Source organism: Scophthalmus maximus, chromosome 8 (genome assembly GCF_022379125.1).
Source record: "Scophthalmus maximus strain ysfricsl-2021 chromosome 8, ASM2237912v1, whole genome shotgun sequence".
NCBI lineage: Eukaryota > Metazoa > Chordata > Actinopteri > Pleuronectiformes > Scophthalmidae > Scophthalmus > Scophthalmus maximus.
The window spans coordinates 12,506,899-12,523,000 of record NC_061522.1 but is presented as its reverse complement, the minus strand read 5'-3'; the positions used below and the strand labels follow the sequence as shown (position 1 = coordinate 12,523,000).

General features: G+C 42.7%; 1 protein-coding gene across 26 annotated transcripts in view; it reads right to left on the bottom strand.

Moving 5' to 3' along the window:
- Nucleotides 1–2,410: 2,410 nt before the first annotated feature.
- The window catches only part of ptprdb (protein tyrosine phosphatase receptor type Db), a 135,082-nt gene continuing 121,390 nt past the window's right edge, over nucleotides 2,411–16,102 (bottom strand). For 14 of the 26 annotated variants that reach the window (XM_035637771.2, XM_035637782.2, XM_035637784.2 and 11 more), the window contains 10 exons: nucleotides 14,865–14,888; nucleotides 13,044–13,163; nucleotides 12,309–12,463; nucleotides 10,498–10,783; nucleotides 7,562–7,740; nucleotides 7,353–7,479; nucleotides 6,556–6,681; nucleotides 6,291–6,445; nucleotides 5,879–6,014; nucleotides 2,411–5,781 (listed from right to left, as the gene is read on the bottom strand). In XM_035637771.2, the coding sequence (XP_035493664.1) occupies nucleotides 5,713–5,781; nucleotides 5,879–6,014; nucleotides 6,291–6,445; nucleotides 6,556–6,681; nucleotides 7,353–7,479; nucleotides 7,562–7,740; nucleotides 10,498–10,783; nucleotides 12,309–12,463; nucleotides 13,044–13,163; nucleotides 14,865–14,888 (1,377 nt within the window). In that variant the 3' untranslated portion in view covers nucleotides 2,411–5,712. The remainder of the gene's footprint in view (nucleotides 5,782–5,878; nucleotides 6,015–6,290; nucleotides 6,446–6,555; nucleotides 6,682–7,352; nucleotides 7,480–7,561; nucleotides 7,741–10,497; nucleotides 10,784–12,308; nucleotides 12,464–13,043; nucleotides 13,164–14,864; nucleotides 14,889–16,102) is intronic. The other 12 variants (XM_035637777.2, XM_035637783.2, XM_035637788.2 and 9 more) reach the window with 1 other exon arrangement.

Sequence of the window (16,102 nt, the reverse complement as noted above, 5' to 3'; positions counted from 1 at the left end):
GAGTGTTCCCGGCATATTCTTCTTCAATCAGATCCTGAGGAGCCTACAGACGGGAGCATATGGGAAGTGTAGGCTCGGAGACATGGTACGTGGCCATGGACCTATGTAGAAAAAGCCTTTTAAATCATGATGTTCATGGCTCTTTGTGATACGGAAGGAAAAAAAACTCCTTTTAAAAAGCCATCCAGAATGAGAAAACTAAACAAAACATATCTTTGTGTTTTCCACGCATCTGAAGCTCGACAGAAACCTCTTTTAGAATTTTATAAATCTCACGGTTATACATCAGAGGTCTGTTCCAGTGAGCACAAGAACCTAGAAAATGTCTTTTTAAAGACCATAGTAACTTACTTTGTTTGGTTTCTAATGTTTTGGACCAGTTTTACAAATCTTGTTCATCAAAGAGGAAAAACACCAAAATGCCTCTCTCTTATGGAGTGAATAGAAAAGAAATGCAAAAGAAATCAGGGCTGTGGAGATTCAAGTGCATGTTTCTTAAATGCACAGACCTGTTGGACCTGGTTATGAGTCTGGCTGCGGCATTTTGAGTCGGCTGGAGTTTATCGATGTTTTGTTGGACAAAACTGCATTTCAGTAATCTGACTGGGATGAAATGAATGAATGAAGTAATGTTTTCTAGGTAGTTAAAATGACCAGATTTATTTGAAGAAAACATGACCGGACAACAAAAATTGATATGCTGATGGTAATTGAGATGGTTATCTGTATGTTAGATGAAAGTGGACATAAATGGAAGGAAACATAATTCTGTGACTAGTCTGGACCTATGACATCAATGTCCCATTTGTTAGTGTTAAATTGCAGAAAATGTAACGCTATCCAGTTATTGATATCTGCAATGCACATGAGGAGGTTACTGAACTGATTGGCATACTTGGTGGCAAAGGACAAGAATAATTGTGAGTCATCTGCATAGAAATGGTAACTGATATTGTGTCTTCTGATGATATGAACAAATGGTAGCATGTAAATTGGAAAAGAGCAAGGGTCGAATGACAGAACCCTGTGGAACTCCTTATTCTAATGGCACTGGAGTCGATTCAGTTCAACAATTGTAAATGCATTACATATTGGACAGATGCTTGTTTGGGCTCTACAAGCAAAGTGAGGTACAATTTGAAAAATTATTTAAGGCATATTTAATAATTTTGTTAATATTAACTAAATTTAGATGATGTATTGTTTTTTACTTTTTTTCCAACGGAAAGTTTTTTTTATCATCGTATTATCATATTATGTCATAAAAATGTTATGGGGATAAAGAAAACCTAATTCTGGAAGGTAATATTTTTGTTTTAAAAATATAAAAATTCACTCCTAGGCTCCCTTTTAGATAATCAGTGCCGATTCAGAGTAAGCGATATTTTATCAATTTATGTCACATAAAAATATCATGAGTGCTTTCAATTTTGTTTCAATGTTGGCCATCAAATAGACTGAATACTTCCAGATTGAAATTCCAATGTTGTTGCAATCAGATTTTGCTATCCAGATTGATTGCTGCTTGATTATTGCTTGAATTTTTGGTCGTATCTGTTTGTTGGTTTTAAGTTGGTTCATAGCACTGACTCATGAGAGCCATTGATCTTAATTATCACTGTAGACTTAAATCCAGCTGGCAACACAAAAGATTAATAGGCAATCTGCTGCAGAAAAATGGCACCAGAGCAGTAAAATTAATCTAACGCACCAGACACAACAACCCTGGTTAAAAAAACAACCAAAAAGTCTTGCACAAGGACAAAGCATGATTGGAGGACAAAACACATTAAATTCTCTTTTCCCTTGTAGATGAATGTTTTATTCCCCTGCTTCAAGTGTGAAGCTGAGTGAAGTGAAGTCCAAGCCCCAGGGGACGCCACTGGAGAGGGAGATATCATACCGCAAAAGCCATAATTGCACAGTGCATTTCAAAGAATGAGATTTTTTATTTGAAAATATTAGCTTTATTTGTTTTGGTCCCTTTTTGCTTTTTTTTGTGTATGAAACTGGCAGGCTAAGAAAAGAGTGAAAAAAGAACCCACACAAAGCAGCACAGGCACACATTGACTGCACTAGTAGAACATGTCACCGTTTGAACTCCTGGAGCAGTTGTTCTGAATTCCTTGTGAGTCAGTTTTTTTTTTTAGAGGGGGAACAACCAGAGAAGCTGTTAATGACTAAATGCCCATCAGCTCCGGGTAAGGTTGCCATGGTGATGAAGTATTAGAAGCCGGATATCGCATTGTTCAGTAGAACTACAGTAGTGATCATCGGCAGAAGGCACCACAGAGGTAAAAACCATTGAACAAAGACGGCTCAGCTTTAAAACTAGACTTCACACCGGTTACATGTCTCCACAGTGCAGGGTACTGCCACATGCAACAACAACAAAAATGACAGCAGTAGCAATTATTTCACTTGAGTTTATTTGTAACAAATGAAACTTGTGTCGACAAAGAACAGAAATCCATACAGACCTGTTTTCCGGGTTTTCACGCGCTCCGAGAACCAATGTAAGAAAAATAAAAAGCACTTGTTGACTCGGAGCAGCAAACAAAACAAAAACGAAACAAAAGAAAAAAAGGTTTACATTTACAGACCAATTGGAGGTAACTGATCCAAGTAACACACCATATTTTCATTTTTATACAATTTATAAACTCCAGTTTTATCCATCTACATGATACATTGGGGGGTAAAATAGAACAATTTTTGTGAGACTTCTCAATAAATCCACGTGATGTATTTTACACACTGCTGTGCCATAAAACTGTGACTTCAGGTGCATCCTTTTAATTATATCACTCTCTATATCTGATAATCTTTTATTCACTCTAGAACTTTATCATTTATTCATTATTTATTAATGCACATATTTATGCATTTTAATCACTCTGTGTTTTGTGTTATTTACATATACACAACCATGTGAGCATTACAGGGTCCGTCTTTACTGAGTTCAAGTCAAACTCCTTTTGGTGGGTTCTGGGGGGGGGGGGCTATTAGAGATAACAGAATACTGATAATAGTGCATAGTACAAAGAGAGAAAGTGCAAGTCTTCCCATAACAGGTGCGACCAAAGGGGCATCTCAAAAGTGGTACCATGCATACAAAAACGACAACAGGGTTACTGAAAGTTGGTGGATAACTGTCAACGATCCCTTATATTGTTGAGCATTAATGGAGATACAAAAGAAGAAGAAAAAAACAAACGATGATGTAGGTTGTGTGTTGTTGGGGATGTAGGACCTGAACTTATTTCAGCCTCTGTCATTGAATGAAAAATACATATTTAACTGTAGACATCGTCAGAAAAGAACACAGATGATAGGTTTGACCGATTTTGGGTGAAGCGTGTCAGGCCAGGTTGTATTTGGCTGATTCTTCAAATTGACAGAGAAAGCCACCGCTGTTCGGCTTTATTTAGATTTCTGCACAGCTGAGTCAGTATGACTGGTCCGAGCCAACTCGCACTCGGTGCCGCAGTCACTGATGTGGTCAAGATTTCATGGGAGGCAAACTGAGGTCTCCATGAAATAGTCTGAGCACATAAAGCTCGTGCAAGTGCCCCAGGAAGATGGGAAGCTGGCGACATTCCGTCCAAAAATGATCCTACCATCCTGCTGATAACCACATATTTTAATAGTCTATAGTTGAGTGTCAACTAATTGAATTAGATACAATGATGCGGTTGCTATCCAACTATCCAGCCTCCACCAAGCCTCCCATAGAAAATTTCACAGCCGAAAACAGCACAAGATACTTTCACACACTGTAACGTAATCAACACAGACATTCAGTTCACATACGTACGAGCATACGCACATAGAATACACAAAAAAAACCCTTTAACGTAACTTTATCAAAATAGGCGTGTAATATAAGGCACTAGAAATCTAAAATCAAAAAATACTTAATAGATGCTGTTTGAAATATGAGTTTGATCATTCATTGGTAGCCTTGCCACACATGGGATGGCATCAGCTACTGGAGTTGTGAGATGGATAAAAAGATCTACTCTCTAAGAGGTCAGAGGTCGTTTCCCTCGGGTGGACACTAAATGGTGGTGGGAGCCATAACGAGCGTAACATCCGCGTGTCTGGAAAATGATGCACCATCATCAGTATCATCGTAATGGCATATAACTGCTGTTAGTGACTTGACACAAAAATATATAATACATCTACTTATTGCACACAGAATCAGACAGAGAAAAGTCATAGGTGCGCATTCCAGTGAGAAAAAAACACTTCTTCCCTGACCCCCCCTCATCCCACCCCCTTCTTCTTGATCCTCTTCTCGCTCCCTGTTTGAGAAATCTTTGTGAAGCTTATTTGGACACATAAATAGTTGTTTTCTATAATATATATATTTTGATTTCTGTGCATACTCTCCGTCGCTGTGTTCTATCTGGCTTTTCTCTCAGCGTGCACACAGAACAACGTGGCGGGTGTTTTCTTCTGCGGGACTGGCAGCAGCAGGCTTAATAGTGTATCTCTGTGGGCTGCCGGGGGTTGGCCGTCCCTCAGGCTGCTGACATCGCAGGCCAGATAGAGATGAGACTCAAGAGTCCTGCGTGCATGTGAACATGTGTTTTTTAAAAAGAGAGAGTGGGTAGAGAATAACAGGAGAGTGACACTCAATTGTGTTTTTGTTGTAGAACTGTGAACATTTTCCACACAAGATTTGATTGTACACTTTAAAACAGTAACGTATCACTTGGAAAGAAAAAAAAAAACTCAAACAAAAAAACGCTACAGCTCATTGGATTACACAGAAAAACCCTTTCCTTTCTATGGCCAGTGGGGAAAAAAGTCATAAATCTGTAAAAACAAAAAAAACGGAAGGTGTCATGAGGAATACTCAGTTTAAAAAAACCCCAAGATACTCACATATTTATATTTTTTTCTAAAAAACTAAATCAATGTTTTATTTTGTGGTATGCATTTTAAACTTCTCTCCAATTTCCCACATGTTATATCGTGAAGCATACAGTAAGGTTGAACTGGTGGTTTTTATTACTATATGGTAGAAACTACTTTTCATTCACAGGAAATGAGTCTGTTTCCAAAACAAAACAGAAAAAAACCACTCCTCTGTGTCCTTTTTTGGATGTGTGTCCTCTGTCTCTTTAATACTGTGTGCTCTGTGGTCTCAGTCTCCTGTTGGCAATTCTCTGGTTGCTCAAAAGTCCCAGTTCTTTCACTCCACGAGGCTTCCAGAAGATGGATTCGTGGTCTCCTTCAAGACCGTCCTCAAAATAGAAAAATCTAAATTTCCTGTGACAGCTAAACACTGTAGCTGGGTCCTGTCTTCGTCGGTGATGCTACACTGGTGGTGGACGAGGTGAGAGTTCCACACCCAAACAATGTAAAGCAATCTGGGTGCTCACAAAAAGCACAGAAATGAATAAAAACCTACATCTGATCAAGTATTCTGATTGGAACAGTGGTCGAAGTTGCTTCTGCGGACAGAACGATCGGTGTGTTTGGGCTGAGGGTGGAAGGAAAACACCCATGTCAAGCAGGTTGCTATGGCTCAGTTAGAGGTGCTGTTTCTGGGTACGGGATAAGCCAATGGTCCCCCTTCACTGCGTGTGGTGGCAAAATCTTCAAAGAAACATCGCATCCTAATGCATTAATTCAGGCTGCATGTGACCTAAGAAAAGTGCACTAGGTGGGATGTGGCATGAGAGACAGCCACTGGGTTTATGTTGCATAGTGATCAAAGCTTCCCAGGTACTCCAGACTGGCCCGGTAGCAGAACTGGTACTGGTCCTGGAGGGAGGCAGAAGAGGTCAGTGAGACAGGTCAACGCACTATTTGATTCTGAACAGAGCGAGACGGACTCATGGTTTACGGTGGGGAAGCTCACCTCCGTCTGAACGGTGGCGGGTCTCTGGGTGCGCAGCATCTTGACCGTCTGGAATATGTCCACCACGCCCTCATACCTCATCCTCTCCAGCACAATGCTGAGGGTGATGAACACACCAGTCCTCCCTACTCCAGCACTGTTAATGGACAGGTGGAAACATATAAAAAGTCAAATAAACGTCTTCCATGGTCATCGGGGTCTGCATTGTAAATGTAGCCAAACGTGGTGTGAGGATTGACACTGAATAAATGTGTTTGTTTTTTTTTACAGTATATTAAATCAATGAACTGATCCAATTTACTTCTATTGTGCAACTATCAATTAAACACACAATATTTCGTTAAATCAGACTTGAACACATGGTAAAAGGATGAAACATGAGGCAGGGGCCGGAGAGAAGGATGCGTCGTACCTGCAGTGGACCGTTATTGGCCCGTCCTGGCCAAACTGTTCTTTCGTTTTATGCACCTGGCCAATGAAATCAATGAATCCCTCCCCTGACTTTGGCACTCCTTGCTCTGGCCAATCGGTGAACTGGAACTGACGAACTGTCCGTGATTGGCCATCCTGAAAAGGCGTGAGAGAAAATATGTTACCCTTTTTCTGAAATGAACAGTACAAATGATAAGTCTGTCTCTTATACATAAACACAAACATCCAATAAGGGGATGACTCACCCTGGCATCAGTGACTTTGAACTCTCGGAGGATGTACTGGGGCATGTTGTACTCGGCCATGGGATCCACCACGAAGTACTGGTACCTGGCCGAGCGCTCAGCGGGCCAGTACTGGTGACACTTCTCCTGCAGGGGGGACGGCACACAGGCTTCAGTACAGAGCTCTACATCTCTGTCTGGTGGATCCAGTGCAAGTGGAAAACAATTTCAGGCTACTTACTCATGAAAATGTCTCCCTGACTTGTGAAATTCATTATTCACTTGGAGATAATTTTTCGCGGCAGATGAGATATGAGGTTCGTGAGATATAACGCCACCGTCGCTCGCGTTCTTACTCTTGATACTGTTTGTTGCCTTTTTATTGCTTCATATTTTTAAAGTTTTTAAAAGTGCAATCAAGTCCTAGTAAGTACTTGTAAGGACTTCTGCTACTGGAAAGTCTGGAGAAAATAGGAGCAATGGTAAAAAAAGCTGATAATTGATTATGCTGCACTTCAGCAAGTCTTTCAAAGTGGTACTAACTTAAATTAAAATCAATAAGAAAATTATGATATAATTGCCATAATAATTACAATTATTATTGTGTGGCACTGTGTGGCATTGTGTGGCACTGAAATCAAGTGCACATCACTATCTGACATTTTGGGTTAATGTGATTTGAAACCTCATCCATTATTTAAAAGCTGCAGATTTTTTTATTAGTGTGGGTTTTTTAAAGACTATTAGATTACTACAGCAGTTTTCCTGCAGCACATCTTACACAGTGATTACAGCGCTGTGTGTCTGCGCATACGTACCCGTCCCATCTCTCTCAGTTTGGTTAACATGACAACAATGGTGGAGTTGTGTTCCCACAGCATCCTCCAGTAGTCCTCTGTGGTTTCGGCCAGTGGACCCTGGGTAGCTATATAGGCCTTCTGCTGCCTACACACACAAAACACACGGATTACAGTATATACATTCAGGCATATAAAATGAACTGAACCTCAGTTTAGTTTCATCTGACCTGTATCCATCGATGAAGCTGGCGTTGATATAGTCGGACCCCTCCACTCCTCTGATTGGCTGCAGACACACACGCGTGGTCTCATAGGGCATGATGTTCACCAGCCGGTTCTTGAACTTGTTGCATGGCAGGTTGGCACTCACGAATCGTGACGTGTGGGCCTTGGCACTGGCCAGACGCTGAAGGAAAAAACTGCATTTTGTAACATGCTGACTGACATGTGTAGAATCTTTTACAAGAGCCGAAGATATGGGCCCAAGAGCAAAAAACACAAAGGATGGATGGATTTGAGGGAGGGGGAAAAAAAATTGTTTAAATATATTCAGCAAAAGGCTTGGTTTTTGCATTGGACAACTTAAATTAGAAAATCAGATTGACTCGGCAGGCCTGAGGCTATTTAACCAGACATATTCAATTGAATAAACAAAGGAGGGCCGATATAGGGGGATAAGGGCAGCGGCAGGGAATGAAAGAGGGAATATAATAAGACGAACGAGAGGAGGAAGAAGAAAATCAAAAGTTGGGGGACAGGAAACCACAAGGCCCCACACTGTCTCAACGCACACATGTGAACCACAGTTGATCCTGCACCAAAAAAAACTAAAACCCATGAACACACACATTCATATGGATGTGTGCAGACAGGCAGACGTGAGCGTATGCTGTACACTCTCTCTCACACTCGACCATTGGATGACACGGCTCAGACTGAACAACAGAGAGCAGGCGGAGGGAAACCGCAGACTCTAGGGGGAGACAATGGGGTCTCGTGAACTGAGCCTGGACCGTCGGTGGCTACCGGAGCGCCGTGGGAGAAACAGCAGTACCTCATTTTCTTGTAGACAGACCAAGCTGGAAAATCCCACAGAGTTCACCAGTTCATTTGGTTACTCTGAACCCGGTTTTCAGAGTAAACAAGAGTAATGCTTCATGTCATTTATTTTGAATTTGACTCGGGTTTATCGATAAAGCCTGGCAAACGCAAGCCGTTTCACCGCTTTGATACACGCCATTATTTCCACCATCTGTTAAGCTTGGATAAAATCATGCCCTGTTGGCAGCCTCTTCACACTCTACCAGTAAACTCTGTGCGAAAGGAAACAAAAACAGTGCATCTTAATAATGTGTTGGATTACCGAGAGCAGCCAGAGCAGCCACCATTTCGTTCTCTTCTCTCTCACACATGCTTCAACTTTTCGGTGATTCCGTTTGAGGGACCCTGCGCCGCTCCTCATGAGAAATTCCATCCTTTTTTGGTGTTTTGTTGAGGGAGGTGGAAAAGTGCGGCCTCAGATGGCGCTCCATGATGCCCCACAGGGGGGTTCCAGTGAGATGAAATCTGGCGACTGGGACAACCCTGGCATATGTTTCACATCCATATGAGGCCGAGCAAAACAGTTCAGCTCATTGTCATTCTGGGCAGACCGCTGCCATTAGGACAGGAATGCCGGAGCATAGGATGAAGCAGATTGCTTGGAGTGGCTTTGTGTTTACTTTGCCCTCTGAGCGTCTGAGCAGACTCGAACCATTCCAGGAAAAATTCTCGCCACCTGCTTTCAATATATACCTGTGTGGATAAAGCGGATTCTCTTTCCACCCAGCCAGGCCAGACAGGCCTGCAGAGACCTTGTCTGGCAAGAGGCAAATATTAGAGTAAACAAAAATATAAATGTCTAGAATAGGTGTAAATAACACAATTCACAAACACCAATAGCACTTTGAATCCCTCATGCTCCCACTGTTCTTGCTTGTGTATTCATGCCTATGTTGGCTCAATTTAAATTCTAATCAGCTGCCGAAATGTTTGAAAAACGCCCCCATACGACCGCTCCCAAAGATTATATTATGAACTGCAACTTTCTGGCCTACATCATTTGATTTCTCTGCGTATGCCCGTCAAACTTTAAAAACCACGAGACTCTGCGATGCTGACGGCCTTGGATTCAAGAAGTGCAATCCCATAATCCCTTTCAAATCCAACCATCCATCATGACTATATGAAACTCTCAGAGGGTGAGTGAACATGTAAGAACCCTTAACAGCTCTAGGAAAGATGTTCAATGACTGTCAAGGTCACCTTCGAACATATTCAGCGACTGCTAAACAGATATACAGGTGAGAATGTTTTGCCAATTGATGTTTCCAAGGTCAAGAGTTACATCTGAACCCAAAACTTTTGGCTCAACATGGATGAGAAGTGCTATGTTACAGGGTAATCAAGTGTGTGTGTGTGTGTGCTGGTGTGGACCGTGTGATGGAGTTGAAGTTCCAGAGCTCCTATTTTTTATTTACATATTGCTATGATGCAATTTACATTTTGCTCGTTATTAGAAGTAAAACTCTTCAATTCTAAGATTATTAACGAACACTATTTTTCTTTGTGTCATTCCATTGCACCATTCACAGAACACATAATAACTGGCAAAATAATATAATGAGGCAGTATATGACATTTTGCACTTTCTTAATTTCTTGGAGTGAGTTACACTCTGATGTGTGTCTGAACACAAAGAATGGAAACAGGGTGAGGCAGCGACAGTAGCTTCTCTCTGTTTCCGAGCTAACAAAATTCACTCGTGAGCACCTCTGCAGCTCCATTAATTAACATGTTGTATCTCATTCGTTTCAAGCCCTTGAAGTGGCCATGTACTGTACTTTCTTTATGAGGGGCGGGATGGCCCATTGGGTACAGAGACCATCGTTAGGAATGTCTGTGGGGCACTAAATAATACAGTAACCAACCACAGGGATGCTATTGTGCAGCTGAGCCTGAAGTCTGCTGAGCTCCTGTGTAGTGAGGTGCAGGAAAAAAGGTAGCTCTCTTTCCCAGACCAGCGAAGTGTCACATTATTATCATTAATTGGTTTTTATGAACCATCGTAAATCAGTTGGACCAAATTTTTACAGCCTTCAGGGACATTGTGGATAGTCCTCACCTTGAACTCCAGCTCCATGCCGGTGACATTCTCTCCCGGTTCAACCTGCGTCAGCCTCTGGATGTAGGAGTACAGGTTCCGGGCGGGGACCTCGGTGTTCCCGCAGGTCACGGCCTCCAGCAGCGCATCGTGAATGAAGATGTACTGGTCCTCCGTCTGGACCATGTAGTTCCTCTGCGAGCGCATCAGCGTGACGTGGCCATAGATATCGAGGGTCTTCTCATGCTTGATACGCTCCGCCATGGCGTCGATCACGATGAAGCAGCCTGTGCGACCCACTCCAGCGCTGTGCGTGACCGCGGACGTGAAAATAAAAAGGCGGGGAGGGGACACGGTATGAAATGTTGAACAAATTATTTCCCTGAGCTTTCTTTTCAGACCTGGCACAAAATCGGGCCCTGTTGCACGGCGAAAAAAGCTCTAACACACTGTGCTTAAATCAACTAAATATCAAGAAGATGCCAGCCAGCAATATTTTCCAACAAAAGACATTGAAATTGACATCAGCGATGAGTCAGCATCGCTGTGTCACTGGCATTAGGAAGATATGCGCTCCTATTGACATACAATCCAGACATATAATACATTTTGCTGCCCACGCAAACACTTCACATTTCTGCTGTGCTAGTAGCTAAATGGTGAAACAACCTGACCAAGCAGGTTTCTGCAAATTAATAAAAATCTCTTTATATGGTTAAATTGATACCAGTGTGGATGTGTGGATTGTGTGTGTGCACTAGTGTGTGTGTTGTTCAGGCGGAATGAGATTTGGTCCATTGTTTGATACGGCGGCTGTTTGACACGTTGAGACACATTATGATGGAGTTCTGCCGGGATAATTAAATTTGACTGATAATCCTGTTCGATACTCCATCTGACTGCTGCAGAAGATTAGGAAGAGCTCCTCTCCTGCTAACCTTTTCACCCCCCTCCCGCCTTCATCTCCCTGCCTCTTCATCTTCTCTCTAAGTACCCGTCCAGCACTCGCACGCCAGCCCCCGCCACTCCCCCGCCCCTGCCTTTTTATAGACCCCATTTTCTCTCAACCTTTCCTTTTCTTTAATTCATCATTTCCATTCACCGTGTCCTGAATCTGACCTCACCTTCTCTCTTATTCTGCACACACAGTAACTCCCAGTCCCTCGCTATCTCTCCCCCCTCAATCATTGTCTCAATCCCCCTGTTCTTCCCCTACCCTCTCATCCTCCACTCCTATACCTCACTAATTCTTCCTCCCGAGAGCTCCTGCTCCATATTCCCTCTGGTACCCTCTATCATCCATCGCTCCCTACTGAGAGCAAATAGCTGCTTCATTCCAGCTCTGGAGCTCAACACTGTGCCAAGGCCGTAATGACAAGTTGCAGAATCTTCCGCCAACCAATGCATGAGCCCGCTGCCACTCACACAGCAGCTCATTGAATATAAACTTATGAACCCAGGACTACAATCAGTTCAAATGGCAAATAGTGAACAGTGAAAGATACTTCTAGAAAAGCAAGACTGTTGTTATATCTTTGGAGATGATGGAGGTTGTCAAGGGAGGAATGTTGATGTTGAAGCCAGTTGGGATGTTTGGGGTTTGCATAATGGCAGGTCAATCTCATTTCAGTTCTGGACCTGTGAAGGATTTCATCCAAGTGCTCTTGGACGCTCTTGGTTTTCACAGACTCCTGGGCTTTGGAAAATGATGCTGCCAAGTACAACGCCAAATAACAACCACATACATAATGTAAGCGCACGCACACACACACGCACGCAGGCAGGCACGCACGCACGCACACACACACACACACACACACACACATACATACCTGCAATGGACTATCATAGGTCCTGCATCAGGAGGGTTGCAGGCCTTCACCCTCCGAAGGAAGGCCAGGAAGGGTGTGGGGTGTTCAGGCACCCCATGGTCTGGCCAGGCCGTGAACTGGAAGTGACGAACCTCACGCTTCTCATTGGAGCCGCTCTTGACCGGGGAACAAAACAAGTAACAAATATAGTTTTACTTTTTAAAAAAAAGTATACTGCTGGGCATTGTATTTTTTATTATTATTATTTTTTTTGGCAAACATTGATTAAATACTTGTTTGTCTAGACGATTTTGGGCCTTGGATTAAAACACTTTTTGGGGTTAGGATCTATTAGTAGTTTAATATAGAATATCAACTTGATGGGTAGCATTCATATGTCAACAAACTGGATAAATGTACCGTTGGTTTATTGAACCTGTCTGGTGATCCATTAGAGGTAAAACAATAATGGATCAAAATGCATATTTTTATCATTTAAAGAAATGAAAAGTCACAATTATGCGAATCACTTTAAATCTAATTGTAATGATTAATAATATATTAAAAAGAAAAAAAAATTCTGCTCTGTTGTGGCAGTCTGTCATGTCACTGCACATTCAAGCAGCAGCTGTGATTCTACTTGATCCTGTGACATGGCCACAGAATCAAGCACAAACACAAACTAGTCTGCATGAATATTTCAACAGATCAATACAAGCCTGACCCCATTACACTCCACTGCACATGGCATGTTACCTTGTACAGAGCGAAGGTCCTGACAGAGTAGGTAGCCAGCTCCACTGTGTCCAACAGAGTGACCTGAATGAGGCCGTAGGTCTCTGTGCCCCGGGTTGGCCAGTACTGATCACACTTCACCTAGAAGATGGAAGAGGGGAGAAGCTGTGAGAGACGCAGAGCACGTTTGATTTGTCTGTACTTGGTTGCATGTGCTCGTGAACAGAGGCAAAAAAAAAAAAAGAGAGGAGGGAGTGTTGAAGCAAATCAAAATTCAGACGGGAATGTTCAGAAAAAAGAGCATATAGAGAAATCCAGTGTGTCAGGTGTTTTAGGGAGTATGTGTGTGTGTGTGTGTGTTAAAAGTGAAGAGTGACAGAGAGAGAGAGAGAGAGAGAGAGAGAGAGAGAATTCCACTTTCTGGGGTGTGTGATCCTGCAAGTTGTTTCGAATACCATAAAACCGTGTTGCTTGAAATTGCCAAAGGTAGGTGGGCTCTCAAAGGGATCCACCACAGTGCTCAGAAAAGTCCAGTGATACCTGACGTTTAGCCCTCACACACATTTGACGCTGTACATCGCAATGCATTCCAACCTCACATATCCCTGCTAAAGCACACCCCCGCACACCAAATCCCAGCAGCCCTGGAAATGGATAAGGCAGTCATATTTGTAGTTCTTCAGCTCAGCCTCAGAGACCACAGACAGAAGCGAGGAGGAAAATAATCCCAGAGCAGAGGAAAGACGGGAGGAGGGCCTCGGCATAATCAGGCCAAACCAAACGTTATGTGCTGATCCCTCAGTCCTCACATCAAAGACAGCAGGGAGCTCAGCTCAGCTCGCTCTGCATTCCACTGCTCCAGACTGAGGATTATGCGTTTTGGCCCGGGACGTTCAGGCTGTAATTACAGCTTTTCAACTGCTGTTTTCCCACCAGACCTTGAGACACTGTTGGGACCAAAAAAAATGGTTGTCCACGTAGGGGGGCTAGACAAACTGCCAGAGACTGAACAGGATCGCAGTAATGCCTAGTGTGAAGCCTACGTTATCCATTAATATATGGGCTCACAGCATAACGGCACCACGCTCTTCTGTAGTGTGGTTGGTGCTAAAAGGAAAGATACTGGCACGATTCCCACAGCGGGACCATCTGTGATCATCTGTGTTGTTCATGCGTAAACACATTATACATTAAACATTACAACGGCATAATGTTGAGAGAGATTAAATCACTTTCTTCAGCCCACTACCGCCTCAAACAGAAGATACAGACGTACTACAAATTACGAAAAACATCTAAGAATATTCAAACTGAACGTTTTTTTTTCATCGTTGCATTATGTTACAACCGCTTTCTAAGCAGGCATCGACAAATCAAAGGTGCATCACGTTGACGAGACATCAGCCTACTGCTTATAAGTTGTTGCTCCTCAGTCCTCCAGCAAAACTTTAAAAAAAAAATTCATACAACTACTTATGATAATGTAACCAGGGTATAAAGAATGACGCTCTTTTATGGCTACATTTTAAACTGCACAGCCACAAGACAGGAAAGGAGAAAAACAGCTGTGGGCGTGACCATGCAAACTGTGGACAGTAATGTGCACTCCTTCTGAACTGCTGTGGCTATAATAAACCCATTTCTAGTTAACTATGAATGCCTTGTGGTGAGTTGAAAACAATTCAGCATTCCCACTCACTGCATTGGCCTATTGCAGAGAGAGAAAGGGGAGGGGAGGGGGGGAAGGGGCAGCAGGAAAAAAAAAAAAGGTAAGGAGAAAACCATGTGAGGTGAGGTTGCACTTTGAAAAGGATTAGAAAAGGAGAGAAAGAGAGGTCTTGCCTTAGAGAAGAAATAAGAGGGCATCTGAGGGTCAAAGAGACACAACAGGGACAGTTGGAAAAAGTTGAAAAGGAAACAGTTTCAACACAAAGCACAGGTTAATAGGAAAAGAAGCACAGATGAGGAAAGGATCATTTTTCTGAACAGGACTTAATTGGATAGCGCTTTACCATGATTCATCCCTCGAGCCATTCTTGTTCATTTTATTCTGACATGACATATTCATTACACTGGATTTCTACTCAAGTACATATTCTGTTAACAACAGTAAAACGCCCTGAAGCCAAATTATATTCGTATTCATTAGCGACCCCAAATGTAGCTTTATTTGTAATTACCGCAGCTCTTTCTCACAATTTGACTCTACTGTATTTTATCACGCTACATGCCACATTGTGCTATCCTCCTTGCTGCGATCGCCTCACCTACTCACTGCACTTTTGGCTCGGTCATGCTGCTTTTTGGTTTATTCGAACAAACTATTTTTGTACAACACGACATCTTCGGCCTCTTCTGTCCTCTCCTTGTCTTTTCACTTCTGTTCTGTTTAGTCCACCTGGACCCCACTGTCCTTCCAAATCCTAAATGAATGAACATCCTGCCCTTCCCTGGACTGTCCTTTACCTTTGCTGTCACCCTTACTCAACTCTAATGTAACTGTACTTTATCCATTTCAATTTACTGTGCTCTGACCTTTAAACTTGATCCTGCCCTTCTCGCCTCTTTCTTATTTTTCCTGTCCCAGAATGTAGTGCTGAGTGAGTGACTGACGGACTGACTGAGTGACAGGCTGAATCCAAATGTCCACATCCAGACTTGCTGACTGAGACCTTTTAGACTTTAGTCGTGAGGGCAGGCGAGTGTAAGACTGCAAAGCATTTTGAGCACTTCTACCTGTAGTGCTACAGATTTCCGTATCATGACGCGGTTGAGTATTATTTCTGACCGACATGATGCAACTGACATTTCCATCAAGTCATTGTTTTACACATTCATCGTAACGAACAATGTCACGTTCACAATACAATGAATTGTGGGTAAATCAGTGAAGTCTGGTGAAGTCTGCATCCCAAGCGGATTCTCTGGATGTCTGCAGAAAGTCTGCTTGATGCCTCTCGGGGACTTGCACATGAATTGGATGAATTGTGGGTTTGGGCCGCCCTCAGAAAACACGCAGACTTCCCAGGAACGTGCCCGCAAAGTCTGCGAGTCTGTGAGTGTGGCAAAGTCCAGACATT